Source organism: Chrysochloris asiatica, unplaced genomic scaffold (genome assembly GCF_000296735.1).
Source record: "Chrysochloris asiatica unplaced genomic scaffold, ChrAsi1.0 scaffold00047, whole genome shotgun sequence".
Lineage (NCBI taxonomy): Eukaryota > Metazoa > Chordata > Mammalia > Afrosoricida > Chrysochloridae > Chrysochloris > Chrysochloris asiatica.
In genome coordinates this window covers 9,359,284-9,384,475 of record NW_006408565.1, presented here as the reverse complement: position 1 = coordinate 9,384,475, position 25,192 = coordinate 9,359,284, and the positions used below count along the sequence as shown (strand labels likewise).

The 25,192-nt window shown below is 46.5% G+C and overlaps 1 protein-coding gene across 1 annotated transcript; it reads right to left on the bottom strand.

Annotated features, from left to right (window-relative positions):
• Positions 1–3,672: 3,672 nt before the first annotated feature.
• FGR (feline Gardner-Rasheed sarcoma viral oncogene homolog) lies at positions 3,673–21,995 on the bottom strand. The gene is made up of 10 exons (XM_006862377.1): positions 21,886–21,995; positions 21,014–21,112; positions 9,655–9,758; positions 8,924–9,073; positions 7,163–7,318; positions 6,896–7,075; positions 6,323–6,399; positions 5,057–5,210; positions 3,981–4,112; positions 3,673–3,881 (listed from the first exon to the last, which is right to left on the bottom strand). The coding sequence occupies exons 1-10, from the start codon at positions 21,993–21,995 to the stop codon at positions 3,673–3,675; spliced, it is 1,371 nt and encodes a 456-aa protein (XP_006862439.1).
• Positions 21,996–25,192: the final 3,197 nt, after the last annotated feature.

Below are 25,192 nucleotides of genomic sequence, written 5' to 3'. Positions count from 1 at the left end.
GTTTCCGAGGCTGTAAATCTTTACGAGAGCAGAAAGCCTCATCTTTCTCCCGCGGAAAAGCTGGTAGTTTCGAACTGCTGATCTTGCGGTTTGAAGCCAGATTCGTAACCAGTACGCTACCAGAGCGCCTTAACATTGCCCTTAAGTGCTGTAATTATTTGCTCTGCCTCCTGGGCAGTACTGGCCTACTGGAGTTATCAGTAAATGTGTATGGAATTCACAAATGACTTAGTTCTTTTATAGGTACAGTCCTCAGCATGTACAAGGCTACCCTGGGCCCCTTGCTGCCCAAGGCCTCCGTGAACCCAACTCGACTCACCCAGGATCAAGCTTCCCTTTGTTGTGTCATCATGATTAGGGAATGTGCTGATGGGGTGCTTAAGACAGAAACAAGACAAACATGGGTTCAGGTCCCGGCTCTGTCATTCAGCTGTATGACCTTGGGCAAGTATTGCAGCCTCTTGGAGTCTTCCATTCCTCTTCTGTAAAATGGGACTGCCTTGTGGTGAGGATCATGTTAGATGATGCATGTGAAATACTGTGTTAAACAATTAAATGTCCTCCTCCTCCACTATGAACTTGGAAATAAAATTGCCCTCTGAGTCTTAAGCCAGGAAAATACATGCATTACAGAAGAGAAGAGCCAAGTGGGGGAGTGAATGAGGCGAGAGATGGTTTTGTAAACGAGCAACTGAAGAGTTTTGTGAACGGTGCAAACGTGCAAACCGCAATCAAGGTGACCTGCCTGTAATCTCTGGGAGGCAGGGCGAAGATGTGATTGAAATTGAGAAAGCAGAGCCTAATCAATTGCATTGTGCTCTATCTGAAGGGAACAGAAGGATGCACAAAAAAGAGGGTGCGAGACAGAATTCATCCAGCTGCATCAAAGGGAAAGGAGGAACCAGTATACAGGAATTCCAGGCCCAGGAGGTGTTGACCTCTGCTGAGGAGCAGTGAGGGGTCAGGTGAACTCCAGATGATTCATTGCCCTGTTGAGCCTTCATTGCAACCTAATGGGCGTGTATGTAGAACAGCAATATGCTGACTCCAGGCAAAGGGCACAGAGACTAACAACACTGGTTTTGGAATCAGACCTGATTTGAACCCTTGCTATGCCATTTAATTCCTGTAACATTGGAAAAGCGAATTTATTTCTCAGTGATTCCGTTTCCTCATCAGTAAAATGGGGATACAATGACCTCTCCTCATAGGGTTCTATAAAGGATAAATGACCAACATGCATGAACTTAGCAGAGTGCTTGGCACAGAGTAAATGATTGGTAAATGGTAGTGCTAGACAGAGCTAACATTTATTGAGAATTTACTGCCATTTTACAGATGAGCACACTGGGTCTTGAAGAGACTTAACTTGTGCAAAATCAGTTAGGGAGTGGTAGAAGCTGAATGCACAGTAGGCAATACGCCTGTGCTCTGATCCTCTTAGTCAGCAGAAAGTGAAAACGCTGGCCTCTAGCTTGCACATCTGGTTCCTGTGAGTTGGGCTGGCCACAGACTGACTGTGCCCCTCTACAGTTTGAGCCTTGACCCTTGTGAATTTCAGTATGCAAACCTAAGGTTGCTACCCTTGTGCCAGTCTCTCTGAACAGCCACTTCCCCTCTCCCTATCTTATTGCTCCTGTCTGGCAACTTCCAACACAGGACTGGGCACAGGGACCTCTTAATCTGCACTGGCTACTTCACCCCCCTTTCCTGGAAGCCACTCCATCTTTCTATAGGAGGGCTCCTGCCGGTGCAGAAATGATCTCCTCCCAAAGCATACAAGCAGGGGAGTCCAGTGAGCACATGGGCTTTGGTGTGAGGCATAGGTTCAAATCACAGCTCTGTTTCCTACAGTTGTGTGACCTTGGTACATCACATCACCCTTGAGCCTCTGTTTCCTCATCTGTAAATGGAGGCCAATCATGGAACCAGACTGAGGACTGAATTAAATGCAAAGATGGAAGTAAACACATTTGGTATTCAGCACACTTAAGTTTGTTATTACTATGATTTCTCCCCAGCCTGGGTGTGAACTCCTATAGGGCAAGGACAGGTCTGGTTCATGTTTGTGTTCCCATGGTTCTGACTAGCAAAGGGCTCTCTGCAGTCAATGCTTAGTAATTAGTTGACAATTGCTGGTTCCCAGAATCCTTCACCCGTCCATTCTCTGCATGAGCCAGGCAATCAACACAGATTTCCTAAAAACCCATGGACAAAGTGGGAATTCCTAGTCCCTGCCCCTCTAATTTCCCGGGTGGGAAGAATGTCAGCTGCCAGAGTTCCTCACAGGGGGCGCTATAGAGCAGGACACGGTCTTCACTGCACAGGAGCTTTAAAGGTGTTAAGCATTCCTGGTTTCTGCCCATATAAAGCCAGTAGCAGCCCCAAGTGATTGTGAAATGGTATCCTTTCTTCAACAAAATCCCTTCTAGGAAACAGAGCTGCACTCCAGGAGATCCACTGAGCTAGACTAGCCCTGAAGTCTCTCTTCCCCCCTCACTCTGTCCTCTTTTAGGGATCTACCGGCTGCAGGGAGTCCTGGCGTGGTGCTGTAGGATAAATACTAGATCTCAAGGTCGGTTTGAACTGCAAAATTGGTGATTCAAACTCATCAGCAGCTCCTTGGAAACCCTATTCAGGGTTGCTATGTGTCGGAACCAGCCCGAAGGCACTTAACAACAGCCAGCTGCAGAGTTTCCACTGTGGTCTCCTCCCCTGCCCTTGTTGCGGGAGGGCTGTGGTTGTCCTGTTTTGGGTGATGTATCTGTTTAAATCAGGTAAAGAATTAGCAAACCCTTTGCACAGAAATAAAAAACCACATCAGTAGTGGGAGATATTTTGATCTTCAGTTGCTTGTCTTCTGCATCCATCTGTCAACTGGTTCTAAACTCACATGGGAACAAGTAGCAAGATTTTGGGGTCTCCCAAAATTCAACACTTTGGGTGCCCTAGTAGGTGCAAAGGCATGGGTCTCACTTCTACCTTCTGTTCCAACAGTCAAACCATCCCCACTCACCTCTCACTGGCCACTATCCCCCCAAAAGGCAGGTTCAGGAGAATTACATGGTTTAAGGATTCATATCGTCATTTTCCTTATTTAGAAAAACCAACACACACACACACACACATGATCAGAAGGGAATGAACCTCTAGCTCTCTCCCTCAGTTCCAGGTTAGCACCCCAGCCATGGCTTCACCCAGTAGAAAAGGGCCCAACAGAAACTTTCCGTCTTTATAATTGACAGATACAAGAGGATTGAGACAAGGAGACAAATTCTGGGGACTTGGGCTAAAGGAATATGACACTAGGCTAGGAAAGCAGGGAGAGGTAGTAAAGGAGGAAAAGGATATTCATAGCTTTATAAATAACTAGACAGGGCCTGAACATTTTAGGGGTGGAGGAGAGACTCAAGGTCTGAAGGGGCCTAAGTGGCAAAGGGGAGAAACGGTGTTTGGAGCCAGCGTGGGTGAGGGATAAGTTCTGAGCCTTGATTAGGCCCATCTGTAAAAATGAGCAGGTTGCCCTAGATGGTGAGAGTGTGTCCTATTGGCTCTGATATGCTAGGACTCTCTCTGTAGGATTCTAAGCCTAAAGGCTTTGGGGACCAGAGTCCTGGGGATTGACAAGGACTGATGAGCACCCCCCAGAAAGGTGGCTGATGCCCAAGTAGACTATGGCTGATCGCCAGGCTGGTACTGGGGTTCTGTGGAGGTGAAGTAGTCCTCCAGGAAAGACTGCAGGTACTCGAAGGTAGGCCTCTCCTCTGGGTCCAGGCGCCAGGTCTGCTGCATGGCTTCATACAGGGACACTGGACAGCCTGGGGGACACGACATGTGGTAGCCGTGCTCCACTTGCTCCAATACTTCCCGGTTATTCATACCTGCAGGGTAAGACTACATTAGTCATGGGGCTTAGTCCCCACAAAGGAACAGCAAAGAGGAAGCCTTTCCCTGAGTCCATCTCCCCCCCACCAGCAAACCTGGGTAGGGTACTCGGCCCTTGGTGATGAGCTCAGTGAGCAGGATCCCAAAGGACCACACGTCTGACTTGATGGTGAATCTGCCATAGAGGGCAGCCTCTGGGGCGGTCCACTTGATGGGGAACTTGGCTCCTGGAGAGGTTGGAAGTGAAGGGAAAGTCAGTGAGGAAATCCCTGGGAAAAGCTGGATTTAAAAAATAGAATCTTTAGGACTGGGGATCTTGGGATCCCTGGGCAGGGCAGAAAGGTCCTAGCCAGCACCTACCATGTGTCTAGCCTAGTGCTAGGCACTTTATAAACATTGTAATGATTCTTATAATAATAACAACAGCTAATACCAGTACTAACGAACCCTAGTGGCACTGCGGGTTAGGCACTGGGCTGCTAACTAAAGAGTACATGGTTCAAATCCACCAGCCACTCTACAGGAGAAAGAAGAGGCTATCTACTCCCATAGTGATTTACAGTCTTAGAAACCCTGTATAAGGGGCACTCTGAGTTGGAATTGACTTGAAGCCAGTGGTTTTGATACCTGTATAACCTTTACTACATGCCAAGCACTGTTTTAAGTGCTTTACAGGCAAGAACTTATTTAACTCTCACCAAACCTTTATGTAGTAGGTACTATTGTTATCTTTATTTTAGGGATGGATAAAAGGAAGCACTGTTACTTAAGTTACTTAAGTAACTTGCCTGGAACACACAGCTAGTAAGTGACTGGGATTCATACCCAGGCATCTGGTTACAGAATCTGTGCTCCTAAGTATTGGGTTCTGCAGCTTCTTACTGAAGCATTACAGCAGTGCCTGGCACATAGTAGGTGCTTAGAATAAATATCTGTTGACTTACTGTCATCTGAATATGTTAATTTTACATATGAGAAACTGACAAAAGGCAGCTCACGGTAATGAAGAGACTTGCTTATTTGAACTCAGACTTGCCTCTTGTGCTACAACATCAAGATGAGGGTGTCCTAGGTGGTTTGGGGGTGGGAGAGGGTTCCTGAGTATGTGGGACCTCATGTTAGACCCTGGGTGCCCTGGCAAGCTCTCAGGAAGTGGGGTGAGGCAAAGCACCTTGCTGGGGGTTGTACTCATCATCCTCAATGAGGCGGGCCAGACCAAAGTCTGCGATCTTGCACACCAGCCGCTCCCCGACCAGGATATTGGCTGCCCTCAGGTCACGGTGGATGTAGTTCATTCGCTCCATGTAGGCCATGCCCTCTGCTATCTGAGGAGCCAAGGCATGTTGTTGTTAGGTGCCAGTGAGTAAGTTCCAACCCATACCAACTTTATGTACAACAGAACGAAAACACTGCCCGGCCCTGCATCATCCTCACAGGCTGCTATGCCTGAGCCCACTACAACTGCCACTGTGCCAATCTATCTTCTTGGGGGCCTCCCTATTTTTCACTGACCCTCCACTTTAACCAAGCATGATGTCCTTCTGCAATAACTGGTCCCTCCTGAAAATATGTCTGAAGTATGAGAGATGAAGTTTGGTCATCTTGGCTCCTAAGAAGCATTCTGATCATACTTCTTTCAACACAGATTGGGAAACCCATGTAGACCTGTGTGCGCTAGAGGGCCTTCAGGGACCATTTGAAAAATCCATTTTCCAGATGGAGAGACTTAGGTTGAGAGAGACTCAGATCTCACAGCTAGTTCAGTGGGAAGATCTGCATTTCCAGGGGGATGCTAGATGTTTTGCGGACACAGGCATTTGTGTAAAGTTAATAGGAATGGACTCCTCCTGGTGTGGCGCTGTGGGTTAATGCGCCAGACTACAAAGCTGTTTGAACTGCAAGGTCAGTGGTTCAAGCTCACCAGCTGCTCCTCGGAAACCCTATACAGGGTCGCTATGGGTTAGAATCAACTCGATGGCACTTCACAAAAACAACAATAGGAATGGGCTTTGGAAAAAACAGGGGCCCTGGTGACACAGTGGTTAAGTGCTTGGCTGTTAGCCTAAAGTTGGGTGGTTCAAACACACCAGCAATTATCAGGGGAAAACGTGGCAGACCATAACGATTTACAGCCTAGGGAATCTTAAGAGACAGTTCTACTTTGTCCTATAATAGGGTTAGGTAGCAGAGTGGCTACGAGTCGGGCTGCTAATCTCAAGTTCAGCAGTTCGAAACTACCAGCGGTTCCGCAGGAGAAAGATGAGGCTTTCTGCTCCCATAAAGATTTACAGCCTCGGAAACCCTATACAGGGTCACTGTGAGTCGGAATCGACTCCACAGCACTCTACTACCACCATCACCACTATCAGTGAGTAGTTATCTACTCCACGGCAAAGGGTTTGGTTTTTGAGAGATAAAGGCTGCTGTCCCCATTTACCTGGGCTGCCATGTCCACCAGTTGAGGCAGCCTCAAATCCTGGCCATCCTGGTCTTTGAGAAATTCCAGCAAACTACCTGGGAAGAGGAACCAAGAAAATCAGCAACAGGATCCGGCTTCCAGATCCAGGCCAATCTCTCGTTTGGCTCCAACCCACCCCTCCTCCTCTACCCTCGCCCTGCCCCCTGCTCTCTTGCCTAAAATACTCCCAACTCAAGCTCCCGCTTTATCCCTTCACAGATCTCGCCTAGGATCCGCTCCTAGACAACCTGACCTCACCGGACTTTTCCGTCTCTTCTGCTCCTCGGTGTTTCTGGCCAAGGCAGATTCAAACCCTGCCCTACTTCCCTCCAGTACTCTGATCCGGCTTTCGCTGCCCTGTCTGGGCTCCGCCCCCAACCAGGTGCCGCGTTTCCTCACTTGGCTCCGCCTCCACGTCAACGCTTATTTTGTCTGACTCGGTCAAGCGCCGCTGATGGGCTCCCGCGTGGTCCCTCATCCCCCCATACCCACAAAGATCTTGCTCCCACGTCTCATCCTTCCTAGACGACGTCCCCTGGCCCCGCTCCTCACCATAGCACATGAACTCAGTCACAATGTAGATGGGTTCCTCCGACACCACCGCGTACAGCTGCACCAGCTTGTCGTGTCGCAACAACTTCATGATCTGTGCCTCCTCCAAGAAGGCCTTCGGGGACATGGTGCCCGTCTTCAGTGTCTTCACCGCCACCTTGGTGATACCGTTCCACGTGCCTGCCAGGCGTTGTCGTCAGCGCGTTAGGAACCCCTGCCCGCCTGCCCTAATCCCAGCCCCTGAACCCCCACATCCCACATCCGTACCCAGCCACACGTCCCCGAAGCAGCCGGTACCCAGCCGGCGCTCCAGAGTGATGGAGTCGCGGCTGATCTCCCAGGCGTCCTTGGCCAAGCCCAGTGTCTGAGGCTTCATGGTGGTGCAGGCTGTCGTAAGCAGGTGGCACAGCCCGTCGTTCACCTCTGGGGGGAAGGATGAAGGTCACAGACCAGCCAGGATCTCCATACACTACTTATGACTCCCCAGCCCTGGGCCAGACCCCAAGATGAGGAACTGGACCACAGATGATCCCATAGACCAAGTGTCAACCTACTCCCTGACCACAAAATTAGTGAACATGTTAGCTGATACCCAGGGAGGGAGTGACTCCAAGAGGGAGAGATGGTCCCTGTAAGGATTGAGGGTCTACCTAGTTGGACCTTGAAGGACAAGGTAGGATTCTGAAAGATGGAAATGAGGTTGGTGATTCCAGGCTAAGGTGTGGACATAAGACTCTTCCCCTTCCAGGGACTTAATCTTTGACCTGACTAATCAAGGCAAAAACCTGCACACTGATTCCTACCATCTCCTTAACAATTAGCAAATCCTCTAGCAAGGCAGGCCTAATCTGCCTCCTATCCTGGTAGGGTACCATGGGTTAATGCACTAGACTACAAAGTTGGTTGGAATTTCAAGGCTGGCAATTCAAGCTCATCAACCATTCCTCAGAAACCTTATGCAGGGTCACTATGAGTCAGAACTGACTCAACAGCACTTAACAACAATCCAACTTTGGAATTATTTCTCCTCATTCAACTGCTCTGCGTTTGTCAGGCAGTCTCACCTCTCACCTGGACATTAGGAGAGCCACAGCCTCCTAATGGACCCTCATCCTGCCTTGCCTCTACCATACAAGCTCCCCCTAGCAGCAAACTGCAGACCACCCTCTGTCACCACGTGCTCAGGATCCTGGGATGATGGCTCCTTGCCTGTCCTGGGGCCTTAGTGGGGCATTCAAAGATGACATGGTCTGGTCCTGGCTGGCTTGCAGCACTGCCCAGAGAATCATCTTTGCTTGCCTCTAGGAAGTTCTTTCTACTTGGGCTCTGGTGGCCCCCTTCTCTGCTTTGGTGATTTTGTGCTGTGAAGTCGGTTCTGCCCCATAGCAACACTGTATAAGGTTTCTGAGGCTGTAAATCTTTATGGGAACAGAAAGCCTCATCTTTCAGATTCCAACTGCTGACACTGAGGTTAGCAGTCTAACTCGTAACCCACTACACTACCAGGCTTCCTTCTTCTCTGCTTTAGCACAGCATTATTACTGACTTCTCAATGTAAGTTCTGGGCATCTTGGATAAACTGCTTTGCCTCTCTTGCCTTAGATGTTGCTATAAGGATGAAATCATTACCTGCAATGAGTTTAGAACAGTACCTGACACATAGAAACAACAAAGTATGGATTTTTATTTTTATTATTGTCAGTTATGTTATCTTTTGCTCTCACCAGACTGTGAGCTACTTAAGGGGCCATTTCCGAGTTGCACCTGCAGCAAGCACAAACACTCATGAATGTTTCAATAGATCCAGGCCTCCTCACTCAGAGGTTATGAGGCACTACTTAGCCATGGATACTTCTGTTTCCTTGTAAATTCCACAGATCAGGACCCTGGATTGGAACCTGGGCACGGGATCCTAGTCCTAAACCTGGCCTTCTCTGGGTCTCAGAATCCCCATCTGGACCACACATTTGCAGACTGGTGCAGGGGTCTGAAGCCCCTGCCTGCCCTCCCCAAAGGGCCAGACCTCACCCATATAGTGCTCCACCAGCTTCTGCACGGAGTCGAACTGGGCTCTTGTGGTGATGTAGTAACCGCCGGTGTCCAGCTTGCGGATCTTGTAATGCTTTACATGATCGCCTTTGGTCTGGTCCCAATCTCTGATGGACAAGGAGTAGGCACCTGTGGGGGAAGGGCACTTTGGGGCCTGATTCACTCCCACCCCACCCCACCCCCCACCAATCTGGGAATGGGGCAAACTCCAAAGGCTGGAGATTAAGTTGGCTAACCAGTCTCAGCCCTTTAACTCAGTCCTAGTCTTGGCCTGGTGTGGTGCTGTGGGTTAACGCACTGGACAGCAAAGTCCGTTTGAACCGCAAGGTCAGTGGTTCAAGCTCAACACTCCTTGGAAACCCTATACAGGGTCACTATGAGTTGGAACCAATTAGATGGCACTTAACAACAACAAGTCTTGGTCCAATGGAGTCCTGGTGGTACTGTGGGATAATACACTACACCCAAGGTTGTCTTGAACTGCAAGGTCAGTGGTTCAAATTCATCAGCTGCACCTCGGAAACCTTTTACAGGGTTGCTATGAGTAGAAACTGACTCTAAGGCACTTAACAGCAACCTTGGGGTTAGCAGTCCAGTCAGTGCTGATCCTACAGTACTACACCAGGACTCCCCCAACTGGCCTCCTATTACACTGGGACTCCTAATCACCCCTTCACACACACCCCCACCCCCTGTGATGCCTCTCTCACCTTTGGTGGTCTCGCTCTCTCGAATGAGAAAGGCCCCCCGTGGGTTCTCTGGAGACAGCAGTTGTCTCTCTGCATCCTTTCTTCCAATCTTTCCAAAGTACCACCTGTTGGGAATGGGAAGGCAAGAATTAGGTGCACCCTGTTCAAACTCCAACTGAGTTTTCGCTGGGTGAAGTCACTTCACAAGCTAAGCCTCAATTTCCTTAACTGTAAAATGGGGTTCACATGCGTGTCTCACAGGTTGACCTCAAAGATTGGTCACGAGGCTCACAGAGATGGCATTGTTGTTGTAACAGTGCCATCGAGCCAATTCTGACTTACAGTGACCCTGTATAGGGTTTCCAAGGAGCAGTTGGTGGGTTTGAACTGCTTGTGGTTATCAGCCCAGAGCTTATCCCACAGCACCTTAGCAGGACTCCCAGAGATAGGGAATGTTGTTCAAATGCCCAACACACAGTAAACCATTGCCATCAAATCAATTTCAACTCACAGCGCCACTACTGAACAGAGTAATCATTCTCCCTAATGTTTCTGATGCTATAAATCGTTATGGATGCAGACAGTCTTATCTTTCTCCCACGTAGAGGCTGGTGGGCTTGAATAACCCACTGTGCCACGAGGTGCTCATCATAAAGGTTAGGTTTCTCCTCACTACTCTCTGGGTTTCTCTTGTACTGAAATAGAAAGTCTTTAATGACCTTACCATGGAGTCCTGGTGTGGCACTGTAGGATAAGCACTAGATCACAAGGTCAGTTTGAATCACAAGGTTGGAAGTTCAAACCCACTAGCTGCTCCTTGGAAACCCTATACCCGGTCTCTATGAGTCAGAACTGTCTTGATGGCACTTAACAACAACAATAACCTTACCATGGTGCCCTGGTGTGGCACAGTGAGATAATGCACTAGACTGCAAGGTCAGTTTGAACTGCAAGGTCAGCAGTTCAAATTCACCAGCTGCTCCTCAGAAACCCTATACAAGGGTCACTATGAGCTGGAACGGACTCCAAAGCACTTAACAACAATGACCTTATATATGCATGTGAACTTAGGGCAATGAATAAAGACTGCTGAAGAATTGATGCATTTGAGTTATGGTGTTAGAGGAAAATATGAAAAGTACCATGGACTGCCAAAAGAACAATCAAATCCTTGTTGGAAGAAGCACAGCCAGAATGCTCCTTAGAAGCCAGGATGGCCAGACTTCATCTCTAAAACTTTAGACATGTTATCAAGAGGAACCAGTCCCTACAGAGGGACATCATGCTAAGTAAAGTAGAGGGCCATTAAAAAGAGGAAGACCCCCAATGAGATGGATTGGCACAGTGGCAGCAACAATGGGCTCAAATGTAGCAATAATTGTGAGGTTGGCGCAGGACCGGGCAGTGTTTTATTTTTGTGTGCATAAGGTCGCTATGAGTTGATACCGACTTGATAGCACTTAACAACAATAACACAATGATTTTATCAGGATGACATCAGTTCCTTAGTCCATCTCTCATTAGCACCTCTATACACACATTTTATAGATGAGTAATTTGAGGCTCAGAGAGAGGAAGTGACTTACCCACAAGGCAGGTTGATGAACTCTACCTGAAATCCTCTGCAGTATACTCTAGTGGTTTTCCCCACCACCCCAGGCAATCATTCAGAGCCTTGCCTCTACTCCCACAGTCCTCTCTGGCCTTCAGCAACACTCTTTCCTGCTTCTCCTCCTGTGTCTGCTATTGCTTGACTTGGATTGCTGCTCGTCTCCACTGTCTTTATTTTGGATGTAGCACTAAGTCTCAGCTTCAGCCTGAGGCCTCAGCCACTCCTGCTTTCTTTGGGAATTCTTTCTGGGGTTGTATTGAAGAATGAAGTTCTAAACTAACTGTGCAAGTGGGTGGGGAGTTGAAGTGACCATAGGTACCATACACAACTCAGATGTCATTTGATCAGGAAAGTGAACCATGATGATCTTGGGCTGAATTTAAAGGAACACTGTTTCCAAATCAGGAGGTAGCAAGCAATCTCGGTGAATTCTGGGATGGATAATCCACACCTAGAGTACTACACAGTTTGGGGAGCAGGAGAGGCATTTTGGAAGTAGAGTATCAAAAAGGGCAAGCAGAGTGTGAAAGCAGGAAACAGTTGAAGGGCTGTGTAGACAAAACCAAGATCTTTTTAAAGCCACTAATCCGGCCTGCACCCATACCATATTAGCTACTTGTTTAATAACTAATATAACAAAATTTTATATAACAATTAATACCACCATTTAAATTTTAAATTACGTACCAACCACTAAAACCAGTGAAAGAACTGAAGAAAAAATTCAAGCCTTGACTTACAATATTGAAAGAGTCTATCGGCAAAGAAAAAAAAACTTGTCTGTCAGTTTGTTGTACTATGGTGGATTGTGAGTTACTGTGATTCTGGAAGCTATGCCATTGGTACTTTAAATACCAGCAGGGTCACCCATGGTGGACAGGTTACAGATGAGCTTCCAGATGAAGGCAGACTAGGAAGAAGGAGCGATGATCTGCTTCCGAATATTTAGTCGCTGAAAACCTTATGAATAGCAGAGAACCACCGTCATATATAGTGCCAGAAAATGAGCCCCTCAGGTTAGAAGGCACTCAAAATGTGACTGGGGAGGAGCTGCCTCCTCAAAGTAGAGTTGACCGCGATGACGGGAATGGAGTAAAGCCTGTGGGAGTAAAACCTGTGGGGACCTTCATTTGCTCATAGGGCACAACTCAAAATGAAAAGAAAGAGCTGTAAACATCCATTAATAATCGGAACTTGGAATGTACAAAGTATGAATCTAAGAAAATTGGGAATTGTCAAAAATGAAATGGAATGCATAAACATCGATATTTTAGGCATTAGTGATTACTATGCCAAGATTGACATGGATTACTAGGGATTACTAGGCCGGGAATGACAAATTGAAGAGGAATGGTGTTGCATTCATTGTCAAAAAGAACATATCCAGATCAGTCATGAGGTACAATGCTGTCTGTGATAGGATAATATCCATGTGCCTACAGGGAAGCCCAGTTAATGCCATTATTATTCAAATTTATGCACCAATGACTAAAGCCAGTGAGGATGAAATAGAAGAATTCTACTAACTTCTTCAATGTGAAATCGGTCAAACATGCAATCCAGATGTATTGATCATTATTGGCACTTCACAAGAGCAACAACATAGGGAAGACCAGTTAATACCACTATTATTCAAATTTACACACCAACCATCATTGATGGACTCAAGTGTGGCAGCGGTAGTGAGGTTGGCTCAGGATAGGATATTGTTTCATTCTGCTGTGCATGGGGTCGCTATGAGTCGGTTCCGACTTTATGGCACCTGACAACAACAACAACAACACACCAACCACTAAAGCCAGTAAGGATGAAATAGAAGAATTCTACCAACTTCTTCAATCTGAAATTGATCAAATATGCAAAATCAAGATGTATTGATTATTACTGGTGATTGGAATGCAAAGCTTGGGAACAAAGAGGAAGGAGCAGAAGTAGGAAAATATGGCCTTGGTGATAGAAATGATGCTGGAGATCACACGATAGAATTCTGCAAAATCAATGATTTGTTCACTTCAAATACCTTCTTTAGTCAGCATAAGAGATGACTATACACATGGACCTCACCAGATGGAATACACGGAAATCAAATTGACTATATCTGCAGAAAGAGATGATGGAAAAGCTCTATATCATCAGTCAAAACAAGGCCAGGGGTAGATAGTGGAACAGAACAACAATTGCTCATATGCAAATTCAAACTGAAGCTGAAGAAAATGAAAGCAAGACCATGAGAACCAAAATATGACCTTGAATATTTCCCACCTGAATTTAGAGATCATTTGAAGAACAGATTTGATACATTCTAAAGACCAAAGACCAGAAGAATTGTGGGATGACATCAAAAACACCATACATGTAGAAAGCAAAAAGTCATTAAGAAGACAAGAAAGAAGGAAAAGGTCAAAATGGATGTCAGAAGAGACACTGAAACTTTCTCTCCAGCATAGAGATGCTAAAGCAAATGGAAGAAATGAGGAGGTACAAGAGCTGAACAGAAAATTTCAAAGGTCAGCTCAAGAAGATGAAGCCAAATATTACAACAAAATGTGCCAAGATCTGGAGTCAGAAAACCAAAAAGCACACTCAGCATTTCTCATGCTGGGGGACTGAAGAAAAAATTTAAGCCTCAACTTTCATTACTGAAGGATTCTCTGGGCAAATTATTGAATGATGCAGAGAGCATCAAAAGAAGATGGAAGGAAACAGTGATGCCAGAGATGGAGGCAAAGACGATGACATGGAGAGATGGAGCGGCTGGGAACTCTAGACCCAGAGAGGGAGAGGGGCTGTGTGCTAATGGCCAGGGGACAGGCTTGCGGGGTGTACCCTTTGGTTGGTTGATCATGCATGGAGGGAATTGTAACCATGGCAGTGTAACAATATATGATAGGATGAATGTAAAGCTAATGTTCTTCCATGTACACTATCACATAATTCACAATAAAACAGCTAAAAAAAAAAAAAAGAAGATAAAAGGAATACACAGAGTCACTGTACCAAAAGGAAATGATTGATGTTCAAGAGGTAGCATATGATCAAGAGCCAATGATATTGAAGGAAGAAGTCCAAGGTGCATTAAAGGAATTGGCAAAGAACAAGGCACCAGGAATTGATGGAATAAAAATTGAAATCTTTCAAGAAAGTGAGGTGGCACAGGAGGCACTCACGCATCTATGTCAAGAAATTTGGAAGACAAACTACCTGGCTGACTGATTGGAAGAGATCCATATTTGTGCCCATTCCAAAGAGAGGTGACCCAACAGAATGCAGACAACATCGGACATCTTTGATATCCCATGCGAGTAAAGTTTTACTAAAGGTAATACAGAAAAGGCTGCAAGCATACATTGATAGAGAACTTCCAGAGGTTCAAGCTGGATTCAGAAGAGGATGTGGAACAAGGGATATCATTGCTGATGTCCGATGGATTTTGGCTAAAAGCAGAGAATACCTACCAGAAAGATGTTTATCTGTGCTTTATTGACTACGCAAAGGCTTTTGATTGTGCGGATCATGACAAGCTATGGACAACACATTGTGAAGTAGGAATATTCCTGAACACTTAATTGGGCTCATGAGGAATCTGTACATGGACCAAGAGGCAGTTGTTTTGAACAGAACATGGCAACACTGAATGGTTTAAAATTAAAAAAAGTGTGCAACAGGGTTGTATCCTTTCACCATACTTATTCAACTTGTATGATGAGCAAATAATCCGAGAAGCTGGGTTCTATGAAGAAAAACATGGCATCAGGATTGGAGGAAGGCTCTAACAACCTGCGATCTGCAGATGATACAACCTTGCTTGCAGAAAGTGAAGAGGACTTAAAATATTTACTGATGAAGATCAAAGAGCACAACCTTTGGTATGGTTTGCATCTCAATGTCAAGAAAACAAAAATCCTCACCACAGGACCAATAAACAACATTCTTATTAATGGAGAAAAGATTGAAGTTATCAAGGACTTCATTTTTCTTGGATCAACTATCAACACTCATGGAAGCAGCAGTCAAGAAATCAAATGACGTATTGCACTGGGCATATCTGCTGCACAAGACTTTTTAAAGTGTTGAAAAGTAAAGATGTCAGCTTGAGGACTAAGGTGCGCTTGACCCAAGCCATAGTATTTTCAATAACCACATATGCATGCGAAAGCTGGAAAGTGAACAAGGAAGACCATAGAAGAATTGATGCTTTTGAGTTACGGTATTGGAGGAGAATATTGAAAGTGCCATGGGCTGCCAAAAGAACCAACAGATCTCTGTTGGAAGAAGTGCAGCCAGAGTGCTCCTTGGAGGCCAGGATGGCCAAACTTCGTCTCTCATACTTTGGACATATTGTCAGGAGGGAGCAGTCGCTGGAGAAGAATCTCATGTTTGGTAAGGTGGAGGGTGAGAGAAGAAGAGGAAGACCCCCAGCGAGATGGATTGGCAAAGTGGCAACATCAATGGGCTCAAGCATGGCAACAATTGTGAGGTTGGCCCAGGACTGGGCAATGTTTTGTTCTGTTGTACATAGGGTTGTTATGAGTCAGTATTGACTCAATGGCACCTACCAACAACAACATGGGCAAAATATTGAAGGATCCAGAAAACATTAAAAGAAGATGCAAGGAATACACAGAGTCTCTGTACCAAAAAGAAATGGTCCATCTCCACCATTTCAAGAGGTAGCATAAGATCAAAAGCCTATGATACTGAATGAAGAAATCCAAGCTACACTGAAGGTATTGGCAAAGAACAATACTCCAGGAACCGATGGAATACAAATTGAAATCTTTAACAAGTTGATACAGCACTAAAGGCACTCAACCATCTATGCAAGAAATTTATAAGATAGTTACCTGGCCAACTGATTGGAAGAGATCCATATGTGCGTCCATTCCAAAGAGAGGTGACCCAGTGGAATGCAGAAATCATTGAACAAGATTAGTAATGTCACATACAAGTAAATTTGCTAAAGATAATTAAAAAAACAACTGCAACAGTACATTAACAGGGAACTTCCAGAGGTTCAAGCTGCTTTCAGATGACATGGAACAAGGGTTATCACTGCTGATGTCAAATGGATCTTGGCTGAAAGTAAAGAATACCAAAAAGATGTTCGGTGGTGGTTATGTGCCACGGAGTCAGTTCTAACTCATAGCGACCCTGTACAGGGTTTCTGAGGCTGTAACTCTTTACAAGAGCATTAAGCCTCATCTTTCTCCTGCAGAAGAACCGGTAGTTTTGAACTGACGACCCTGAGGTTAGCAGCCCAATTTGTAACCACTATGCTACCAGAGCTCCTAAAAAGATGTTTGCCTGTGCTTTATTGACTAAGCAAAGGCTTTCGACTATGTGGATCATGACAAGTTATGGATAACATTGTGCAGAATGAGTATTCCCAAACATTCAATTGTGCTTGTAAGTAACCTGTACATAGACCAAGAGGCAGTTGTTTGAACAGAACAAGTGGACACTGAATAGTTTAAAATCAGAAAAGATGTGTGCCAGGGTTGTATTCTGTCACCGTATTTATTCAGTCTGTATGCTGAGCAAATAATCCAAGAAGCTGGGTTATATGAAGAACATGGCTTTAGAGTTGGAGGAAGACTCATTAACAACCTGAGATATACAGATGATACAACCTTACTTGTTGAAAGCAAAGAGGACATAATACTGATAAAGATCAAAGACCACAGACCACAGCTTTCTGTATGGATTGCACCTCAACGTAAAGAAAACAAAAATCCTCACAATTGAACCAATAAATAACATCATGATAAATGGAGAGAAGATTGAAATTGTCCAAGACTTCATTTTGCTTGAACCCACTATCAAAACTCATGGAAGCAGCAGTCAAGAAATCAAACAACATATTGCACTAGCAAATCTGCTGCACAAGACCTCTGTACAGTGTTCAAGAGCAAAATATCAGTTTGAATTGATCAGTTTGAGGACCAAGATGTGCCTCACCCAAGCCATGGTATTTTCAATAGTGTCGTATGCACGTAAAAGTTGAACAGTGAATTAAGGAAGATTGTAAAAGAACTGATGCATTTGAGTTACGGTGTTGGAGAAGAATATTGAAAGTAGCATGGACTACCAGAAGAACAAACAAATCTGTCTTGGAAGAAGTATAGCCAGAATGCTCCATTAGAAACCAGTATGTCGAGACTTCTTCTTTCATACTTTAGACATTTTATCAAGAGGGACCAGTCCCAGGAGAAGGACATCATATGACATAAAGTGAAGGATCAACAAGAAAGAGGAAGACCACCAATGAGATGAATTGGCCCAGTAGCAGCAGCAATGGGCTCAAGCGTAGCAACAATTGTGAGGATGGCACAGGACTGCGTAGGGTTTCATTCTGCTGTGACTAGGGTCACTATGAGTTTGAACTGACTAGATGGCACTTACCAACAATATAATAGTTGTTGTTAAGTGTCGTCAAGTCAATTCCGACCCATAGCGACCCTGTATAGGGTTTCTGAGGAGCAGCTGGTAAGCTTGAACCGCCAATCTTGCAGTTCAAACAGCTTTGCAGTCTGGCACATTAACCCATAGCGCCACACTTTGAGTAATGTTTTTCTCTAATACATGTGTTTATTCATTTGATTTTCATAATAATACTGTAATGACTTAAAACTACAAAAAAAAACCAAAACCTCATAGTGACCATATAGGGTATCCCAGACTATAAATCTTTACGGATCAGGAGGTCAAGACCCTGTGGGCCCAAGCGTTGTTGACCGTCCAAACCATAGGCTCTGAGGATCAGACTTTAGCCACCTAGTAGGCATAGCAAACTGTCCCTCATCTGATTATTCAGTAATGCTTGTTAGTAATCTCATACATGAGCCCTGGATATCCACAGACAAATGTAAAAACCTTCCCTAAAAGCCGAGACTGTAAATTCCAAAAAGGCAAGTTCCACCCCCCCACCCCCCCAAAAAAAGCTAAAGAGGATAGAGAGAAACACTGTTAACTGATGATATATGGAGGGGATAATAATCAATGTAATGAAACAAGCCATATGAATGGTTGAATGTGAAGCTGATGATGTGCCCTGTAAACTTTCACTCAATCCAAAATAAAAACATTTAATAATAAAAAAAAAAAATCTTTACGGAACATCTTTCTTCCATGGAGCAGCTGGTGAATTTGAAGCACAGACCCTGGGTTTAAGAGTCCAATGGCTAGCCCACAGTGCTCTTTAAGGTGGTAGTGATGGTGGTGGTGTGCTGTGGAGTCACTTCGGACTCTTAGTGACCCTGTATAGGGTTTCCAAGGCTATAAATCTTTACAGGAGCAGAAAGCCTCCTCTTTCTTCTGTGGAATGGCTGGTAATTTCCAACTGCTGCCCGACTGACCACTATGATACCAGAGTTCCTTGCTCTTTAAGGTCGGTACTGTTATTGCTCTTCATTAGAAAAAACAAACCTATTGCTGTGGAGTTGATTCTAATTCAATAGTGAACCTATAGGACAAAGTAGAGGCCTAGTGGTGCTGTGTGTTAATGCGCTGGACTGCAAGATCGGTTTGAACTGCAAGTTGGTGGTTCAAGCTCACCAGCCACTCCTCAGAAACCCTGTAGAGGGTTGCTATGAGTCAGAACCGACTCGACGGCACTTCGCAACAACATAGGACAGAGTAGAACTGTCCTATAGAGTTTCCAAGGCTATACAGCTCTACAGAAGCTGACTGCCACATCTTTTTTCCCACAGAGCTGCTTGTGGGTTCTAACTGCCAATCTTTTGTTGAGTAGTAGAATGTTAGCAGCAGTGCTCCTTTAGACAGATGAGGAAATTGAGATACCTAGTGGTTAAGCAATGTGCCTAAAGCCACACCGCGCTTGAGCTATGCTGCCAGAATAGGAACCCCAGCCGTCCGTCCCGTCCGTTCTAAGGCCTGTGCTCTCAACCACAGTACTGCACTGTGCACCTCTCAGAGCTTTGTGATCTTGGCCCCAAGATGTGGACACAGAAACTGTCCATCCTGTGCATCATCACCCTGCTTTCCTCTCTGTCTCCCACCACTCTCCCTAGGCTAAAGCCTCACTCGATTCCAACTATGAACCCTGCCCTCTTCCCTCTACTCAGGGATCTCCCCACTCAGCAGCCCCATCTGCAGTCTCCCCATCCCCCACCCCCAACGTCTAAAGATGCCTACATTCCTTTCTTTCCAAAGAAAACTGCTTTAAGCCTTATCTTGCCATCAACAATCTGCTATATCTCACACCTTCCCTTTACTTGAAAAAGTGCTTCACACTTGGGTCTCTGTTTCCTCACCTCCCACTCCCTCCCCTTTTCTTTTGTGTGGCCCCCCCACTCCGACTGTGCATGGCAGTCTCTCTCTCTAAGGTCACCTCAATTGCCAAATCCAATGGCCAGCAGCCTTTCATATTCCTTCTCTTGTTTCTTGAAGCTTCCCCTCCATCTTGGCTGTTCTGACTCAAGCCTGACCTGATTTTCCTCCTCCTTCTCCAAGGGCATCTTTCTCTACAGTTGAGTCCTAAAGCCAATTACTTTCTCACTCTCCTCCTTCTTTGTTTACCATCCTGGTGGTGGTGGTTGGTGGTTATGTGCTGTAGAGTCGGTTCCGACTCATAGAGACCCTGTATAGGTTTTCTGAGACAAAATCTTTACTGGAGCAGAAAGCCTCATCTTTCTCCGGCGGAATTGCTGGTAGTGTCAAATTGCCGACCGTGAGATTAGCAGCCCAACTCGTAACCACTATGCTACCAGAGCTCCTTTTACCCTCCTACGCAGCTTTAATGATCATCTCTGATGAGATCCAAGTTTCCACCCCAGACCTCTGGCAAGGACCACAATAAGCATGTGAAGAGTCTTTGCACCAGTTAGGAAAATATACCCCTACCTCCGGGCTGATTCAGGGGCATGGCTTGGCACAGTCTGGGCACCCCTTATACAAAGCACACCCTAATTTGATTGCTAGAAGACTCTTCCATATGAACCTTAGCCCAACAAGTTTCCTCTCATACCTCAAACCTATATCTGTTTTTGTGTTCTCCACGATAACAAACGGCACTATGACCCACTCAGTCCCTTAAGAAGACAGAATGGTCCTTGATTCCCTTCACTTCTCATAGTCAGATAGCAAATCAGTATCTAAGTCCTGAAAAATGTCTCCAGTCCTTTTTACTTCCCATATATGTTTGCATGCATACATGAGGATGCTAAAAAAAAAAGAGCTTTTATGAGCCCCAGTTTTCTCATCTGTAAAATGGGATAACAGTAATATCAAAGTGTTAATGTGGAAATTAACAAGCTCACCAGTCGCTCCTCAGAAACCTATACATGGTCATTGTCGGTCAGAACTGACTCGATGGCACTTAACAACCACAATCATGTGAGAATTAAATATATCAAAAGTTGGTAAGTGTACCTATTGGAGTATCTCACATACATAAAAATGTCCCTTAATGGCAATTCCTTGCCTCCTTAATAGAATTAATTCTAAGTAATGCCCCTTGTATTTGTTTAGCGCTTTGCAAAACATCATAATATTTACTAACTCAGCTCATATATGGAAAGCACTTTAAATAGTGCCCAGAATGTAACACATGCTAATGCTAGTATTATCCATTATTATTATCATCCTTATCTTCTCCACTGCTCATAGTGATCTTAGAAAATTGTTAACAAGGAGACTGAGGCTCAGAAGGAAGCAGTGACTTGCCCAAGAGATAGCCTTGGAGTCTGCACTCCAGTGTCTTATCTCAGGACTGGCTGGCCTCCCTCCTCCCCTGACCCTTACACTTACTCTTCAGCCTGGATGGAATCCACAGGAGCCACATAGTTGCTGGGAATGTAGCCAGTTTGTCCGGAGCTGAGGGACCGAGCCTCCCACCAGTCACCTTCACTGTAGGCACAGAGCAAGGAAGGTGCTCAGTGGTCCCAGGTTCTCCTGGGCCAGGCAGGGCCACACTGAGGACCTGGTAGAAATCGACCCTGCCAATCCCTCACCTTGGATCCCCAAGGAGCTGTTTTCTATTTTGCCCATAGCTATTGGTTTCTCTCTACTGAAGGGAGATATTTGGGGACATCTGAGCTTCCTGACTTCCTCCTCTGGCTCTTCAGCTGCTCTGGGGGTCAGGAATACAGTTTACTACTAACTAGGTCACTTCCCCACTGAAAAACCTCCCATGGCTTCCCATTTCCTTCTGCATAAAATCCAGACTCTCAGCAGAGCTTTAAAAGCCCTGGCCACCCTGACCCCCCCACCCCCACCCCCATCTCCAGCCTCTGCTCTCTCCTTTCTGTACCTCACACTTCATACTCACCTATATTCAGTCACTGTGGTTCCTGGAAACCATCATTTCAGTCTCTCTCTCTTTTCTCACTTCTTCCTTCAATGTCTATTCATCTTTCCCATTTGAATTTAGAAATTAGCATCTTCAAGAAACCTACTCTGACCACCCCTATCCTGGTGACCATGTTTGGTGCCTCTCTGTGACCACACTCCCTTATGCTTTCCTCATATGGTAATAGTCGTCCAGTTATTGTGATTATGGGATGGGTTTGACTCCCCCACTAGACCGGGAGCATTCTAAGAATATGGACCAGATAGGATTCCTCTCCAGGTCTTCCCCCTAGCCTAGGTCGTGCACTGAGCTGGGTGGCCTGGTCACTTACCTATTGTTCAGGATGTGAAACTTCTCGCCCTTGGTGAAGGTTAGGTCATCTTCTGTTCGGGCCTCGTAGTCATACAGGGCGATGAACAAGGTCACCCCAGTCCCTGCCATTGTCAGAGCTACTCAGCAGGATAGGGCACAGGACAGGGGGCCCCCAGCAGTCCTTTTCCCTCACCATGTGCTGTGCTCCCCTACCCCAACACTGCTGCAGAGTCCTGGTTCTTAAAGGCCTTTGGAATTGAGTGGGTTCCTGATTTGAACTTCACAGCCTGGCCCCCAAGGACTCAGGAAACACATGTCTCTCCCACCCTGGGGAATCATCACCAGGTTGTTCACTCCTTCTATTCCCCACTAGGAAGATTTCACCTAGGACAAGGCACCCTAGAGGGCAAGAGGGTTCTCTTTACCATTTGTATCTCAGATTGGAGGCCCCTGAGAACACAGCTATGTCTCCCTCCTCAGACTTCACTTTCTGAGGGCAGGGCTGGCTGTACATACTTCCTCAGGTTGCCTGTGTCTCCCACATCATACTGGAGGCGCCTAAGAACAAGACCCCAGACTCCCTCCCACAGTTTTTCCCAGGGCCCAAGCAGCTTGCCTCTAGCACCATGAAAGCACTCCTCTATCCCCTTTCAATCCAGCCTACTGGACTTACCTGAGATGCCCCTGATGGTGCCACCATCGAAAAAGGCAGGGCTGGTGGGTGGAGGGGAGAAGTTGTAGCTGGGGATCTGGGCAAAGGAGGGCGAAGACCTGGCCTGAGTTGGGTCAGGGCCATAGCGATCTGCAGCCCCATAGCCCTTGAAGTCTCTTTCCAGATCTGCATCCTCCTTGGATCCCGGCTCCACTTTCTTGCAGAACACACAGCCCATTCCAAGCACCCTGCTACATAAGGAGGGGATGCCTCACTCAGGGGCCCTGCCAAGTGAACCACCCTATCTATACACACACTGTCACATAGGAGGCCCCCTCGGATCTGCCTGAGTGTGTTTGGACCCTTCAGTGTGATATGTGCGTCCTCAGTGTTTCTGTTTCCATCCACTAGAGGCGACAGCTCTGTGGCGGTTTTCTACATTGCTATGTGGTTGGGTTTATTTATATAGTTTCACCTCGGACTGCTTCAATGTGTTGTATTTCTGTGATTCCTGCAATGTGCTTGTGCGTGTGTGTCTCTAACAACAAGGATGTGTAAGGGAGCAAGGTGGCTCTGTGGGACAAGCACTGGACTGCTAACCACAGACAGACAGTTTGAGTCCACCAGTCGCTCCATGGGAGAAAGATAAGGCTTTCTGCTTCTACAAAGATTTACAGGGTTGCTATGAGTCAGAACTGACTTGATAGCACTTAAACAGCAATTAAGGATGTGTACGTGTGCTTGTGGAAGTATGACTCTGTGTCTGTGTGCCCATGAGCATGTGTGTTCATGTCTCTGTGTGTGTCTATATGCATGTGTGTGAGTATAGATGTGTCTCTGGGTGAGTGTGTATGTGTGTGGGCGGCTCTGCGTCTGTGTGTCTATAGCTGTGTGCACAGCTCTGTGTGGGAGTGTGTATGCTGGTCTGTCTGTGTGTGGTGGGTCTGTGTGTGCAGTTGTGTATGTGTGCATGTCTCTGTGCATCTGTGTATGTCTCTCTGTTGGTGTACGTGCATGTCTGTGTGTATGTGTGTGTGTGTTTGAGAGCTGTATGCCTGCACCTGGAGATTCCCTGCAGAGGTGGATCAAGGCCATTTCCCGTCGTGGGTCCAGCCTCAGGCCTCTCAAGCTGCCTCATTCTGGCTCCCCCCATCTGTTACCTAGCAACAGGCCTGTGTAGGAGTGGGGGCTGGTGAAGAACAGTGGGATGAGGAAAGCCACCCCCACTGAGTTTCCTGACCCTGAAAGCCCTCTGCTCCCACTCTCTCTACTTACCCCTTAGGCCCCCACTCCTTGGTCAGTAGGGCTGTGGCATGATCTTTGGAAGGGGCCAGAGACCTGAGGGCAAGACAGATATGGGAGTCGAAGACCCTGCCAATGTTCCTGCAAGCCAGCCACCCAGTCCTCCCACCTCAGGAAGACAGGGGGTCTGGGCTCAGCCCCAACCTGACTCCCACTTTCATTTTTCCTTCCCACCACCCCTAGTACATTTACGTATTCACCCTCATGTAGGACAAACCACCCACATCTACCCTTTCACACTCATGTCCACCAGGCACCTCAACACAATCACATCCACCAGCACCCATTCACACAGCAACATTCACAGTGAACATATCACCACACACCAGCATAAACTAACTCTCCCACCAGCCCAGGCTCAGATGCACAGTAGCACACACATATATATCCATGTGCACACAGGCGCCTTTCGGGCACACTCAGAAGCTCATATATCGCTCTAATTGGATTTCTAGTAAACCATGCTCAGCTCACTCAGAGGCCCCCAGTCACTGTCTCCTAAAAACAAGCCCTTCCCTGGTCACTGCCTCTGCTCCCAGCCCAGACTGGGTAAACCCCTGCAGAGCTAAGGTAACATTTAGGGAAGATCCAGGCCAGGAGCAGGGGGTCCCTGGGGTCCCTGGGGGAACCTCCCAAATGAGCTAAGCCTTTCCTGGCAGCTGTTTCCTTTGAGCGACAGTGTGGACAGGTCATTGAGCAAGAGTCTTCTACCCTCCTTCAGAAACTGCCATTACAACACTCAGAGAGGAACTGGCTGTGGAGAGGGCTTGGTTTCCTCAGATGTGAGAGGAATGGAGAGTTAGTTGCAGGGTGGGGCTGACCCAGTGAACCTTGATTTCCCCCAGAAGGGCCCACGGGCCCTGGAGACAAGGGCCTCTCTGCCTTGTCTCTTTGCTTCCTTATGGAGTCTTCCTCTTTTCTCTGAGTCCTGTTCCTTTTGTCCAGCATCACTCACCTCTTTCAGGAAGCCGTCCTGTATCCACCAGGTCCAGCTGTTTGGTCAATGGATCTAACCCCTGCCGTAACCCCACTAAGCACTAAACCCTCTCACCCTTCAGTGTAACTATTCTTCAGTGTGTGTTTGGTGGGGGGATGGGGGTGGGGGTGGAAACATCACCCATGTGGTGAACTGTGAGGCGGGCTGTGGTGAGAGACCTGCCCTAAAATAGCCCCTGTTTACCAGGCCTTGCTAAAATCTTCACCCCAGGATCCTTCCCCTCAGAGTGAAACCACTGTAAGTCCCCAGGATACTGGTGGGAAGAGGATAGGGAAGGGATTGCCTATGGGCCTGCTGAAGGGAAATCAGGCAGGGGCTGGGGTTAAGAACACAAGAGTTCCAGGATGAGAATGTTGTTGTTGTTGTGAAGTACCA